Here is a 13,108-nt window from a genome sequence, read left to right on the forward strand (position 1 = left end):
CGTATGCGGTTCACGGGCCATTGGTTAAGTTGCACATCATTGCATTGGTCTAAAAAATTAATCTAAAATATTTTGTTATAAATTATGTATTATATTATATATTATATTTTGTTATAAAAATTTAGAAAAGCGAATATAATACATATTCATATAAAATTTCATAAATATCATTAAAGTAATTGTATTATTTGATATCGTATCCTTAATCTATTTCATTAATTCTCATGTATTTTTATAATTCTGTTTATTTGTTTTTTACTTTATAAACAATTTGTGTTTTAAAACGTGAAATTTTTTAAATGATACTCTCCTAAATTGCTTTAAATAAAATGTTCTTATGGAAAATGATGGAACTCGTCATTGAATGTACAGTTCGATTTGTACCGGTTTACTCTCGTTTCGCAAAGTCTGTGTGCCGATTGACGAACATATATTTACGCCCCACTCGATGGCCATGAAAAGTAGGGAGGATCGGCGAACCCCCGTTCTTCATCTTGACTCCGGAACCGACACATTCACCTTTCTCCAATGAGCGGCAGGTAACCATGAGTGCAGCTAACGGTAAATTAAATCGCATTAAAATACGCAGAGGAGCGGGTGGTGGAGGCTTTTAATAGGTGGGGCACGGGGCACTCTCGCCCCTAATTACGCCACTGTCGACCGCGAAATCTCATTAAGCCACTGGCCGATGGTTTCTTGAGAAGAAACTACCGACTTTACAAGCCTTAAGCTACTACATTTCTCTTTTTTTTTTTATCAAACTAATTGCGATGCTGTCGTAAAGAAGACAGGGCTTTTTAATATGCATAACGCCTAAAATTATTGTGTTAAAGTCATCAGAACATTGATATGATATTATTAAACGGTTCAGAAATTTTGCAAAAATCAAGCCTCATTCATTATTGATGAATGGATAAGTGGATATATCATATAATGATGAAATAATTAAATTATTCAAGAATTAAAAAATATGTTGTTTAATTAACCTTATTAAAATATTTTTTTTATTCAAGATTTCTATAAAAATAACATTTTTTTAATTATAATAAATTATAATTACCGTGAAAAATTTTTCTTGTACATTTCTTTATTATTTTTATATTACTTGCTTATAAGCTGTTCATTTTAACTTTTTCTGTAGAATATAGTCTAATATTAGTATATTTTGATTTTATTAGCCACGCAACACAAGATTTTTCCAATACATTTTCCAATTTTGTAGAATCCGATTGCAACGTAAATAAAGACGTAACAAAATGCTTTACGTACTCCGAAGAAGGTGTCAAGCTATTTCTGCAAGCGTCGCGTTATTCAAAGAAGGACAATAAACACTGCAGAACAAAGAGCAAGGTAATGAAATCTCGCCGCTGCACGTCCGCTATAGTAAGCAAGCGTTGCAGTTATAACTAGTTACACAACCTTTTCTCATGTAAGTGCGCCGACTATCGCTGATACTCTAATCGCATCGAATTATTTAGAGTTAATATACGGTTTTGAGTCTTGCCTCATGCAGATAGGTAGTCGTTGATTTAATTAGACTGAAAAATCGGTAATTAATCCTGGATATATGGAAAGCGACAGCGCCAGCTACTTTGTACGACACGATACAATTATCGCGGCGACGATTTAGATAGCGCGCACTAATTTATTAATCCGAAAGACTTTCGCGAGTTAAGAGATTTAATAAATTAAATCTCTCTTGGATATGTACAACGAGGGCTGCAAATCTAATTATAACGATCGTCAGAGTTACGCTTCGGCACGCTATAAAATTGTTTTTACCTTCATTTACATAACTAGACTTTACGATTTATAACATACGTACGGTAGAGAGCGCCAATGATCGATCAAAGTTAGATGTTATGAATATAATATATATTCTTAATTTAAATTTTTAATTATCTCAGATATGACTGTGCGCCGAAACGTTCGGACATTAGCATAATCGATCTGAGACGCTAATAATATAAATATGATGAGGTGCCGAAACATTCGGACATTCCTATATATATGAAATAATCCCCCCTAAATTAATTTTACGATTTACATTTGTAAACATACGAGATAATCGGAATGATCGTTTAAATTTTTTCAATAACATTAATTTTATCCAAACGTGGCTTTATCCAACCGTTACAATATATATTTTCTTTAGGATTAAAAAAATTAAATTAATGCATTTTTTCTATTGATAAAGTAAAAGTCAACCGACTTTTATGAGATTTTTTTGCTTTTTCTCCTATCTATAATTATCGTTAAAAAGCATATTAATTTAAAAGAGATAAAAGGCAAAGAGGATGATCAAAGGGCTTCGGTTTCGATTATGAAGCAAATACGTTCCATCGGGATTTTTAACCGTCCAATCAAATTTGTTCGTTAAAATGTCCAAAGTTTAATTTCAGAGCGGGGCGATTTTACTCCGCCTTAATATCCACGGTACGATGCGTATATCGATCGATCGATCGATCATTATCACGAGTCAGTCATAGATGAATGTACCTATTACGATGCTTTTACGGCAGCTATAATCAAGCGATCGTTTTCGTTATTAGGAAGCACATAGTTGACTGGATTACGGGCGCAAGTAATCTTCCGAAAAATCTTATCAAGCGTAACGCATCCCGTTTATAAACTGGTTTTAAAGTTATAAAAGTATATTATACGCTCATGGATAGATACATTCAAGAGCTATAGATATTTGAGTTTCCGCATTGGATATAGTTTCATCTATCGACAATAAAGGATACATAAATATATCGAGAATAATCACAAAATACGATAGCCATTATATTTTACGATCATTGAACTATTCGGGTAATTACAGATTTAATCATGTTTTAACTACTAGCACAACTATACAATATGGACTCGAATATAGAATATCTTTCGCCAAGATATTCTTTTTGTAAATATTTAATTAAATGAAATAATATTTAATTTATATATATATATATATATGAATTTAATATATATATGAATTTAAATCTCTCGGTACAATAACACTTTTTTAATACTCGCTTTATTTTGAAGGTTCACCTAGACCACGGCATTGGATAGTACACCTAATGATGTACCTGGAAGTTTAACGATAACATCGATGCGTAACGTGATCATCAACATCATACGTGGAAGATAACAAATCTACAATCAGTAAAAATTCCCTGTTCTCCATTTTCCTAATCGCGCAAACGCGACCCTGGATTCTTTTCTCACGCCTGTACTAGGTACTATTAAAATGTTACTTTGCATCCCGTTTCTCACGACATTAAGAAAATCTAAACAATTATTATATTTTCTTCCGGAAAGTTTTTTCCTTCCGAAGGGAGAAGATAGAGAAACACGCTAGCGTTTAGTAATTCTATGTGTTATTATATAATACTAGTATTGTATAAATTACACTGAGAAAAATGGTTTGAATGAAAATCATTATCATTTGAACAAACCAGAAGATTCTGATTAAATCAATCATAATTCCTTTTATCTCAACTAGAATTTTAGTAAATTTAATTAGAAAATTCTAGTTGAGATAACCGGAATTCTGATTGACTTAATTAAAATCTTCTGGTTTGTCTATTTTCAACCAAACCAATTTTCTCACAATCAGTATATGTATTGTAATAATATTATTGTTACACACTATAAGTACGTTTCCGGTACAAGATACACCTCTTGATCACGCAATCTTTATTCACATTTATACGCAAACTTCTATAATAGCATATAATATCTTCAACATTTGTAGTTTCATTTTCAAACTATATTAAAGTCATGTGTATCACATTGTTTGCCTATATTTCTCTGTCATTTCTAACACGAAAATTATGTATTTGTAGATTCTCTGCACGTTTCTGTCGGCAAAGGTTTAATTCTGGCGGTGCGTTCCTGACGCGTTTAATCTCGCAACAATGCATTATTCGCTACGAGGTCGACTTGCAGCTTCTGTGAAGACTGTGGCATCGATGTCGTTTGCATAAAGCGGTATTTGCATAGAACACGCATGACGGAGTCGCGCAATATGAGAATGCCAACGGTGAGAGTAACGCTATCATCGCAATGCGCTGATACTGCGCTGAGTGTAATCGTTTCTGCAAATATCATCCTTAATCTTCAACATGGGAGTGGTCGCACGGGATTAATCTCGTCTTGCTAGTGTTCGTATGTCTAGCAACTTCATGAGGTACCGTCATTAAATGGAAGAACTTGACTAGTCACAGAAATAGCTTGTACCTCGGCTTGTACAGTCGCGTCGTCGATTATGTTGATGGTTCGGAAGGCCGATAATGTAGCAACCATTTTGCAAATAGACGTGGCGATTGTTAGAATCGACTGCGAGACTGATGAAACCGTTAATGCCCGCTCTCACCGATGCAGAGGGACTTTAATCTCGGTTCAACTTATTCTTTATCCTTTTCTAGTTCTAATGCCCGTTTCTATCAATATAGATTAGCTTTAATCTCTGTTCAACTTATCTCTCTCCATCTTTTTTTGTTCTAATGCCGGTTTCCATCAGTATAGATTAACTTCAATCTTAGTTCAATTTACTCTTCATCTTTTTTTAGTTCTAAAAATTAGAAAAAGCTAAAGTAAGTTGAACCGAGATTAAAGTTAATCTATATTGGAGAAAACAGGTACAAGAATCAATAAGTTCAACTGAGATTAAAGTTAATCTGCATTAGCAGAAACTCTATAATAAACTCATAAATCTTCGATATTTATTTCAGCGTGCCGATCTATAAAATTAAACGTAAAAATAACAGTTATAGTTTACAAAAATATGTTTCTTTAAAATTTACTTTGAACCAGACAAATCTTCATAATATAGCGAAAAAGTAAAATATTGAAATAACAAAAATGCATTTTATAGGAACAATACATTCATAATTTTTAATCGGGATTTCAAGATAACCTTCTTAACAAAAAATATCGTTAAAAAGCCATTTTTTAATATTAAATCTCAATTATCTGAGAAATCTGACGTGTCGGAATTTTTTGGCTCGCGGCATCATTTTCAGCATTCAAAAATCCATAAGACACACCTAGTCCGGTTCAAAGTGATTTGTTATCATAAACTAGCGTAATCTTTCGACGAAAAAACGGCATTGACTGAATCAAAAACTCGCCGGCTAATGACTCAACAAGATAATTATTAAGATCGACGTTCCGCACGATTGCGAGCGTGTATCTCCGCAAGCACCGTCGCGCACGAGGTGTTGCCTTGTTTAACATTGGCTTTCGAAACAATCGATAAGGTCCGCCTCAAGAATTCTCCTGTGGAGTACGTCATACACCTTCCACGAATGATAAACCTGAGCGGAACAGCGCGCGGTCTCAGAAGAGGAGGAACCTACGACGAAATCATACGTGGACAAACAGACGTAGTGAAACGTGCTGTGTCTTTCCTCTCGAGTCATCGGGAATACGCGGAAAAGTCAATGCCACTCGCGCGAACGAGCGCAAGAAACCGGCCCGGTCGTCTCGTGCGAGAAACTCGTTTGAAACTCTGATTAAAATTTAATTCTCACCGACAATTCCGTTTCTTAAAAGATACGAGATTATTAAAATATAACATCTCTATTAATAGATCGCCTTCATTTAACATTCTTTAAGTCATAAATTTTTGCATCGGTAATATAATATTAAAACTGTTTTTCTTGAAATCAACAAGATTAATTATTTTTATGACGAAAGAGTTTTTGGAAAAGGAACTCATTAAAAAAATAATCGTGAATTTTCAGAATTAAGATTACTATACATTTATATTTCCATAAATGCTTTGAAAAATTCTTTGATTGATAAATCAAATTAGTAAATTAGTAAATTTATTTTTTTTTAATTGATTAATTAAATACTTTAAAGCATTTGTAGAGTCAAGTAAATTGCACTCTAGATTTTACATTTGTTTATCGTTTAATTTTGCGTGATATTACGATGACGTTACGTCATGTTATTGTTGCACGACTTTAATTTCTGACCTAGCGAAATTCGGTCCGGGACAACCGATCGGTATTTCGAAACCGACATGCTTCGGCGATAAACGAAAAATGTATGCCGCAATTGTTTCGCAGCAATTACAGCAATTTTGGCACATTTGATTCAGGCACGTTATGGCAAATTTCAATACCACGTTTGCTATTTATTAATCAAAATGTAATTATCGCACAGATCGATTTCGACTCACGTGACACACTCTCAGAAAATCATTCTTGGTTATGTAAGAATAAACTCAGCAGCGAGATGATCAATGAGTCTCTATCGCGAAGGAATATCTCACATTGTCTTTAAACAGTTTATCGACAAAGGATTATCGATTTATGATCCACCTGTTATAGAGCCCGATAAGCTTCCTAAAAATTATATCTGCTCCTTACTTTTTCAAACAATTGCAGACTTAATCCTCCGGAACTAACGTCAAAATTTACATACAAATGTAGCACAGTTACTAACGCTGAGTCTGTAAGGCCCATTTAATTTATGTAAATTAACATGCTAATTAATTTCAAGCATGCAAAATGACATAATTCGTATAAAAAAATGAATACTAATTGTAAATATATAAGAATAATAAGAATACTAAAAAATAATTCATTTGTCTAAATTAATTTAATTGTCTTTATTTCTTTTATTGGAGAATGTATGTATTTAAGTTAAATATAATATTGACTTAAATGTACATACATTCTTCATTGAAAAAATTAAATTAATTTGTTTTCGACTCATGTGTGTTTAATTTCATCGGTCAATTTTCATTTAATAAATTAATTTAACCAAATGAATAATTTTTCTTAGTGAATAAATAGTAAGTGATAAGAATAATTCAAATTTGCGGATGTAACATAAAGAACATTGAATTGTTTGACATTTTTGACAGAGATTTATAAGAGAGCTTGAGTGGGTCATATGGACCCACCATCAGAGAATTAATCGGAAATAAAAATTTCATGTAAATTTTAAAAAATGGAAGAAACAGAGAGAAATGCTCAAAAAATTTCTTATGTAATTAATGTACACATTTTCTAGTTTAATTTTTCCCCTCCCTCGTCCTGAAAAATTCAATACCGGGGAGAAATACCTGTATATTATGGAAAGACATTTTTTTTAACCCTGATCTCCACTCAATCGATTATATCACGTGTAAAGGGACAGCATAAAAGAAGATAAACCACTCGAGCCACTTTGCATGATAAAATGTCAATGTTGTCAATGTCGCGTCGTCTGCTGCGGGCAGACAGACCTTTGCAAAACCTTCCGGTTATTATCGATCATATAGTCTACCTCTCGTTATTATTCCCTTTTCATACAAAAGTGACATAGAAGCTGTCATATGTATTATTTGATAACTTAAGTTTCCTCGCAGACACTCGAAGAAATACTCGAACTGTGAAGAGCATAGTTATCCACTTGGCCAGCACAGACACGTGTTTTATCATCAATTCCTAATAATTCGAAAATTTTTATAAGCAAATGTATTAATCAACTCATCAACCTATAAATTATTATGTACAGAAAACTTATTTTAATCTAGCTAAAAAATTAGTTTTTGTCTTAAAATGCCAAGAATGTAAAACAAAAACATATTAAATTAAAAATAGCTTTCAAAAAATTTTTAATTTTTCAGTATTTCAAAAATTTCTCTTATTTAATTCACAAAATGTTATGCATAATATTACAAAGTCAAATTACATAATCAAGACAAAGCTGTATTATAAAATTAAATTACATAATGAAGGTAATAAAATTGATCGTTTCAGAGAAAATAATTTTTGCTTAGATATACGGAAAGAACGATTTTACTGAAATACGTAAAGCTTTAGTTAGATCTGAATATAATTTTGTTCGACCATCAAAATATATAATTATGTAGGACGATTCAAGCTCAAGTTACTAAAATGTCTAAGTTTTCACAGCTCAACTTCAGTGTCTTACATAATTACTTTAATGATCCAACAATTATTTTTATAGATCTGTATCTGCATCTAAATTTTTAGATATTTCAACAATACATTCTTTCCTTGTAACATTCTTTGAAATGTATCACTTCAATATTAATATCAATATAAGAACTAAACAATCTGTTTTTTACCCTAAAATGCTAAGAATATATCTAAAATAAAAATGTATTAATAGAATGGAAAAGACTTTCACACAACAATTTCAAATTCATCAGTATCTCATCGGATACTCCGCTTTTTCGCAAAATTTTATACACAGTATTACAAAATCACATTATATAATCCAGATAAAGCTGTATAATAAAACTTATTTTAAAGGAACCAAATTCTTGTTTAGATGTCATAACATTGTGTGTACATCTTGAGATGTACACACAACTATATTAATATCAGTGACTGAACTATTCTAGGATTAGAGTTACGAGATTGCGCAAAACTTCTTCGTGACGAGAATCAGGCAAATGGATAAAGTTTTAATTAAAATTTCCGGAATAGCCAAAATGGAGATACTATCTACTATGTGAGAGTCCAAACGCGCTTTCGGGTTAACATTACCTATGTTCGCGCGGTTGTATCGCGTGCGAATATCATTTATTATCGTTGGTTATTTCTTTCCGGGATTTATCGCGATCTAGTCTGCGATTCGGAGCGATTTTAAGACGATTATTTCGTTCGGATGCCGCCGAGTCATGACAGGATACCGAGGCTAATCAATTTCTGCCGCGTGGAACGTCCGCTTGTATAACGGAGCTTTAAACACCGTATACATGCGGGCTCCCCAGATTAATCATGTGCAATTGTGGCGGAACGGAAATGTGAAATAATTTAGCCGCGAGAAATTGCTGAATTCAGGCAGCCTACTCTCATGCGAAATATCGTTAAATATCTCTTTTCCACTTTAAATATCTTTTTTACCCTGCGAAATGCAACGCGAAACTTCGGAGTAGCTTTGGAAAATTGAGTCAGTCATTGGAACCGGTTTGCTGCCGGTGAGTTCAATTCTCGTTATCGTAAATACAGACGGAAGAAAATTTACGCCATTTTCTACTCTGAGATTACTCCTTTAATTCATCTCTTATCGTTCAAAATGTTTTATTCTTAACCTTCTATCAGCAATGTGAAATTTTCATACTTCGTCCACAACTTGGATTTTCAAACTTCAGTACAGATTTTTATATTGTTCTAGATAATAAAAATCTAAAAGAATTCTTGTATACAATACATATAAAAGCTTTAATAACGAGTTTATATTATCGTAGAAGTTGGATTGTATTTTATTTGTTTTTTTACAGATTTAAATCTACCATAGTAAAAAAAACTGTGTCTTTAAACTTTAAAGTCTAAAGCCTGCGGAACACAACGCTCGTTTTCCTGTTAGATTGCTTGCGTTTTAGAAATTACTAGAACTTCTGAAATTTCTTGAAATTCTTGAAATTCTGCTGTGTGGTACAATTTTAGTAATTTATTAAAATACGAGTAGGAGTCCAGCAGGAAAAAATGCATCGTGTGCAGCTGGTTTAACAATGCCAGTGAAGGATTACTACGGAATAAAATGGAATAAAAAGCAAAATGCGTGAACAAAAGAAAATAATTTTCATCGCAAATGACAATATCATAAAAGATTAACAAGATATTTACTGAAGTCGAATTTTCTTCGATATCTCGCGTTCTAACGTTCAGGAACACGTATATGGAATTGTTCGGAATGGATTCCGATTGGAATTACTTCGTTTTTTTTTTAAAAAACACAATAGAAACCTAGGAAATAATTAAATAATTTCAATCGGAATCTATTTCGAATAATTCCATAGTACGTACCCAGAACTTTTGAAATGCTAAAGCATGAAATATTTATATAAATCTTTTTTTTTATATTTTAATAAAATATTTCAGAAATATTTTGTAAACGTTTGTAAAACATTGCATTAAAATATTTCACAACGATATTTGAGAAATATTATACAAATATATTATAAGGAAAAGAATTATATATTTCGAAAACTCTGATTTCTCCTAGACATACTTATATTTTAGAAATATTTCATGAAAAATTTTCAAAATATTTCATATTGTAATATTTTACAAATATATATATATTTCTGAAATACTTCACGCTGTGTGGAGCGAAGGACGTGGCCCTATGACGCCGTCAGAGATCGAACTACCTTACAACTAGGAATGCACTCGATCAGGAGTAGCTCGTGCAAAAATCGTCACGAGCGAAGACGCGGGGGAGACTTCGGCGCCGAGCGTTCTGCGGAGATTTGAACTCAACCGAAATTCCAACCGACTCCAATCGGCGAGACCGGCGCCTCCGGTCCAAACGCATCGCCGCAGTCTCACCGCGTCGCAACCGCCACTGGACCAGCTTACCTGGTTCAGCGTAGTCGGGATGATGTCAGGTGTCTGCGGCAGCATCGTGGCGGGCGTTATTGCGTGCCTTGCGAGTACCTCGAATCAGAGCGGTTTACCGGCACGCGCGGCCGGTGACATAATAGAGATTGGCGACGGGTGGCCGCGGAAAGAAAACACCTTGACGCGCGTACACACTATGAGATCGATCACGAGCCGCACTCCGACCGTCCTCTCACTCACTCTCTTTCTCTCTCTCTCTCTCTCTGTCTTTCACCGCCCTTTCTCTCTATCGTTCGTTTTCGCCACTGTATAGATATCGCGAATTCACTCGCGATACTCGCCGGAACACGCGGCAATTACACCGACGCTCGGAACAACGTGCGCGTCGCGCAGATCCCGAAACCTCTTTCCCGTATTCGTAGAAAAACGCCGGAGAGGCAGCGAGAGCAGCAAGAAACGAACGAAGCGTATACCCACACCTCGAGAGTCTGCGCGGGACTGACGGTTCCGGGCGGTGTAGCTGCGCGACCGAGCGCCGCCGAATGCCGCCGAGCACCAGCGATCGCCGGCGGAAACGACCGAGCGGCTGTCATCCCCCTCGCAAACGCATACGCGCCAACGCAGCCGTTTCGGAAACGCGTTACCTCCGAGGTTACTCCTTCCTTTTTTTTTGCACATTTACTTGAAATAGTATAAAAAGAATAAATACAAATTCTGTTTGACAGTTTTATCGATAAGTGTCTAACATGAAATGCATTGTATATTAATGAATAACTATAGATTTAATTCCCTTCTTGACGTTTTAATAAACTAGTTTTAATCTTTGATCTATTTAACTGCACGTTTGTGTAACCTTTTTACTAATTTTATTATATTTGCATTGCAATTTCGAGTTGGAAAATTGATATTGTTATCTAACATGAAAAATTAAACCAAGTATGCTTTACAAAGATACAGGGATATTGTTTCATAAAATATCAATTATAAGTTATAAGTTTTTATTTTTTTACGATCTACATATAAAGATTAACAAGAATCTTATTTTTAGACCGTATCATGTGAGAAACACAATTAATAATAGAAATTCAATAGCCTATATCGGTCGAAGCTAAATCTTTAATGCTTTTAAAATTCAATGTGAATTATATATATATACTATATATGTACTTGCATATATATAATAACATATTGAATATAACATATAACATATATAACATTGAATTATTTTAAAAGCTAAAGCTTTAAATACTAAAGGTTTAGTTTCGACCGGTATAGGTTGTTGAATTTCTATTATTAACGTATAAAGATGTTACGGAAATAATAAATATATTTTTAATCGCAATTTTATTAATAAACCATAGAAAGAAGGTAACGACTAATAAAATGTATTCTAATCACGTTTCTTGTATTCGGTATTTAATTTTATGTAGATACGATTATCTCAATGTTATCTTATCATTAATTATTCTGGAAATATATATACTGTACTTCAAAGAGGTTACTTAATATATACTTTCCTTTTAAATATAAGAAACTCTCAAAAGAAAGTACGGAAGAATTGAATAACTTCCCTGAAAAGATAAAGATTTGCAATTCTGATTATTGGTCATGCTTAAAATATAAATAATTATTTCGTCGTGTTATTTGCGCAACGTCTCCCGTGCTTGACTCCTATTGCCCTTGTTTTTTCCTAGTTTTCTGATTTATAAGGAGTCTTAGTCAGGTTGATTTATTATACGTTATAAATAATTAATCATTTTTTAGAAAGGAATCTATAGAGAATTTATAACGAAGAAGTAGAAAACAGCTTTTCAGGTTTAGTTTTGCGATTATACAATACACGCAGTAACGAATAAATAAATTTAATACGTTCACAGAAATTCCACGCGTTTTTTCTTTGCAAATTGACTCTCTGTACGCGACGCTCTCGTTTGTATTCGTCGTGTAACGGTTGTCGCGCAGGTAATGGTCGTATCTAAAGTTGTTTTGCAAATGACAAATTCCTTTCTCTCCGTCTACTTCCATCCTACTTCCATCAAGAAAACTGTATTTTTAACTGTGTTTATTATATTTTTGGATTTATTCACTTTTTTGCCTACACTTTTTAGTCAGCTGTTTACATTGTGCTGTTCGTTTCCGAAATTTCTGGTCCAAAATGTTTTTCAATAAAACACTTCAACTATTTCTCATCAACATGTGCACAAAAAATTTTATCAAAAGTCTACTATATGTTCACAGCATCAAAAATAGCATAACAAAATTGACTTAAATTTTTTTTAAATTGCTCTGTTTACTTTTCTTTGTTAATAAACTTTTCCCTAAAAACTTAAACTTTTCTGTTTAAAAATTTAAAGACGCGCTATATAATTTTATATGTAATGTGTTTTATTTATATAACATAAGTTAAAGCATTGATACATATGTATGTAATGAATATGTATTATCTGTCCTAAACTGTCTGAAATGTTTTGAATAAATATACAAAGAAGAAAAAGACAATAGAATGTTTTTTTATACATGGATGTGTAGGAAGGACAGTGCAAAGACGCGAATAAAGATGCGGGAGCGCCAGGACAAAGTGAAACAAAAGGATGCGGTTAAAAATAGTGGACCGGTTACGTCAACCGGTCCCTCCAAGGACCGTGGCCCATTATATTATTTTCTTTTCCACGCCGTCTCCACAGAATGCCTCGAAATGCCAGAAACTGAGGTGAGAATAACGATAATGTGTATCTCGCGCCATCGCGCCGAGCATTCATTATATCCGTCGAATAGTTGGAAAAATTTACGAAAACTCCGTGCAA

At 33.5% G+C, this 13,108-nt stretch overlaps 1 protein-coding gene across 1 annotated transcript in view; it reads right to left on the reverse strand.

Moving 5' to 3' along the window:
* The window catches only part of p130CAS (Serine_rich_CAS and FAT-like_CAS_C domain-containing protein p130CAS), a 64,807-nt gene extending 54,020 nt beyond the window's left edge, over positions 1 to 10,787 (reverse strand). The window contains exon 1 of the mRNA XM_018444674.1: positions 10,323 to 10,787. Coding sequence (XP_018300176.1) covers positions 10,323 to 10,367 — 45 coding nt within the window. The 5' untranslated portion in view covers positions 10,368 to 10,787. The remainder of the gene's footprint in view (positions 1 to 10,322) is intronic.
* Positions 10,788 to 13,108: the final 2,321 nt, after the last annotated feature.

Source organism: Mycetomoellerius zeteki, unplaced genomic scaffold (assembly GCF_001594055.1).
Source record: "Mycetomoellerius zeteki isolate Tzet28-1 unplaced genomic scaffold, Tzet1.0 scaffold153, whole genome shotgun sequence".
Taxonomy (NCBI): domain Eukaryota; kingdom Metazoa; phylum Arthropoda; class Insecta; order Hymenoptera; family Formicidae; genus Mycetomoellerius; species Mycetomoellerius zeteki.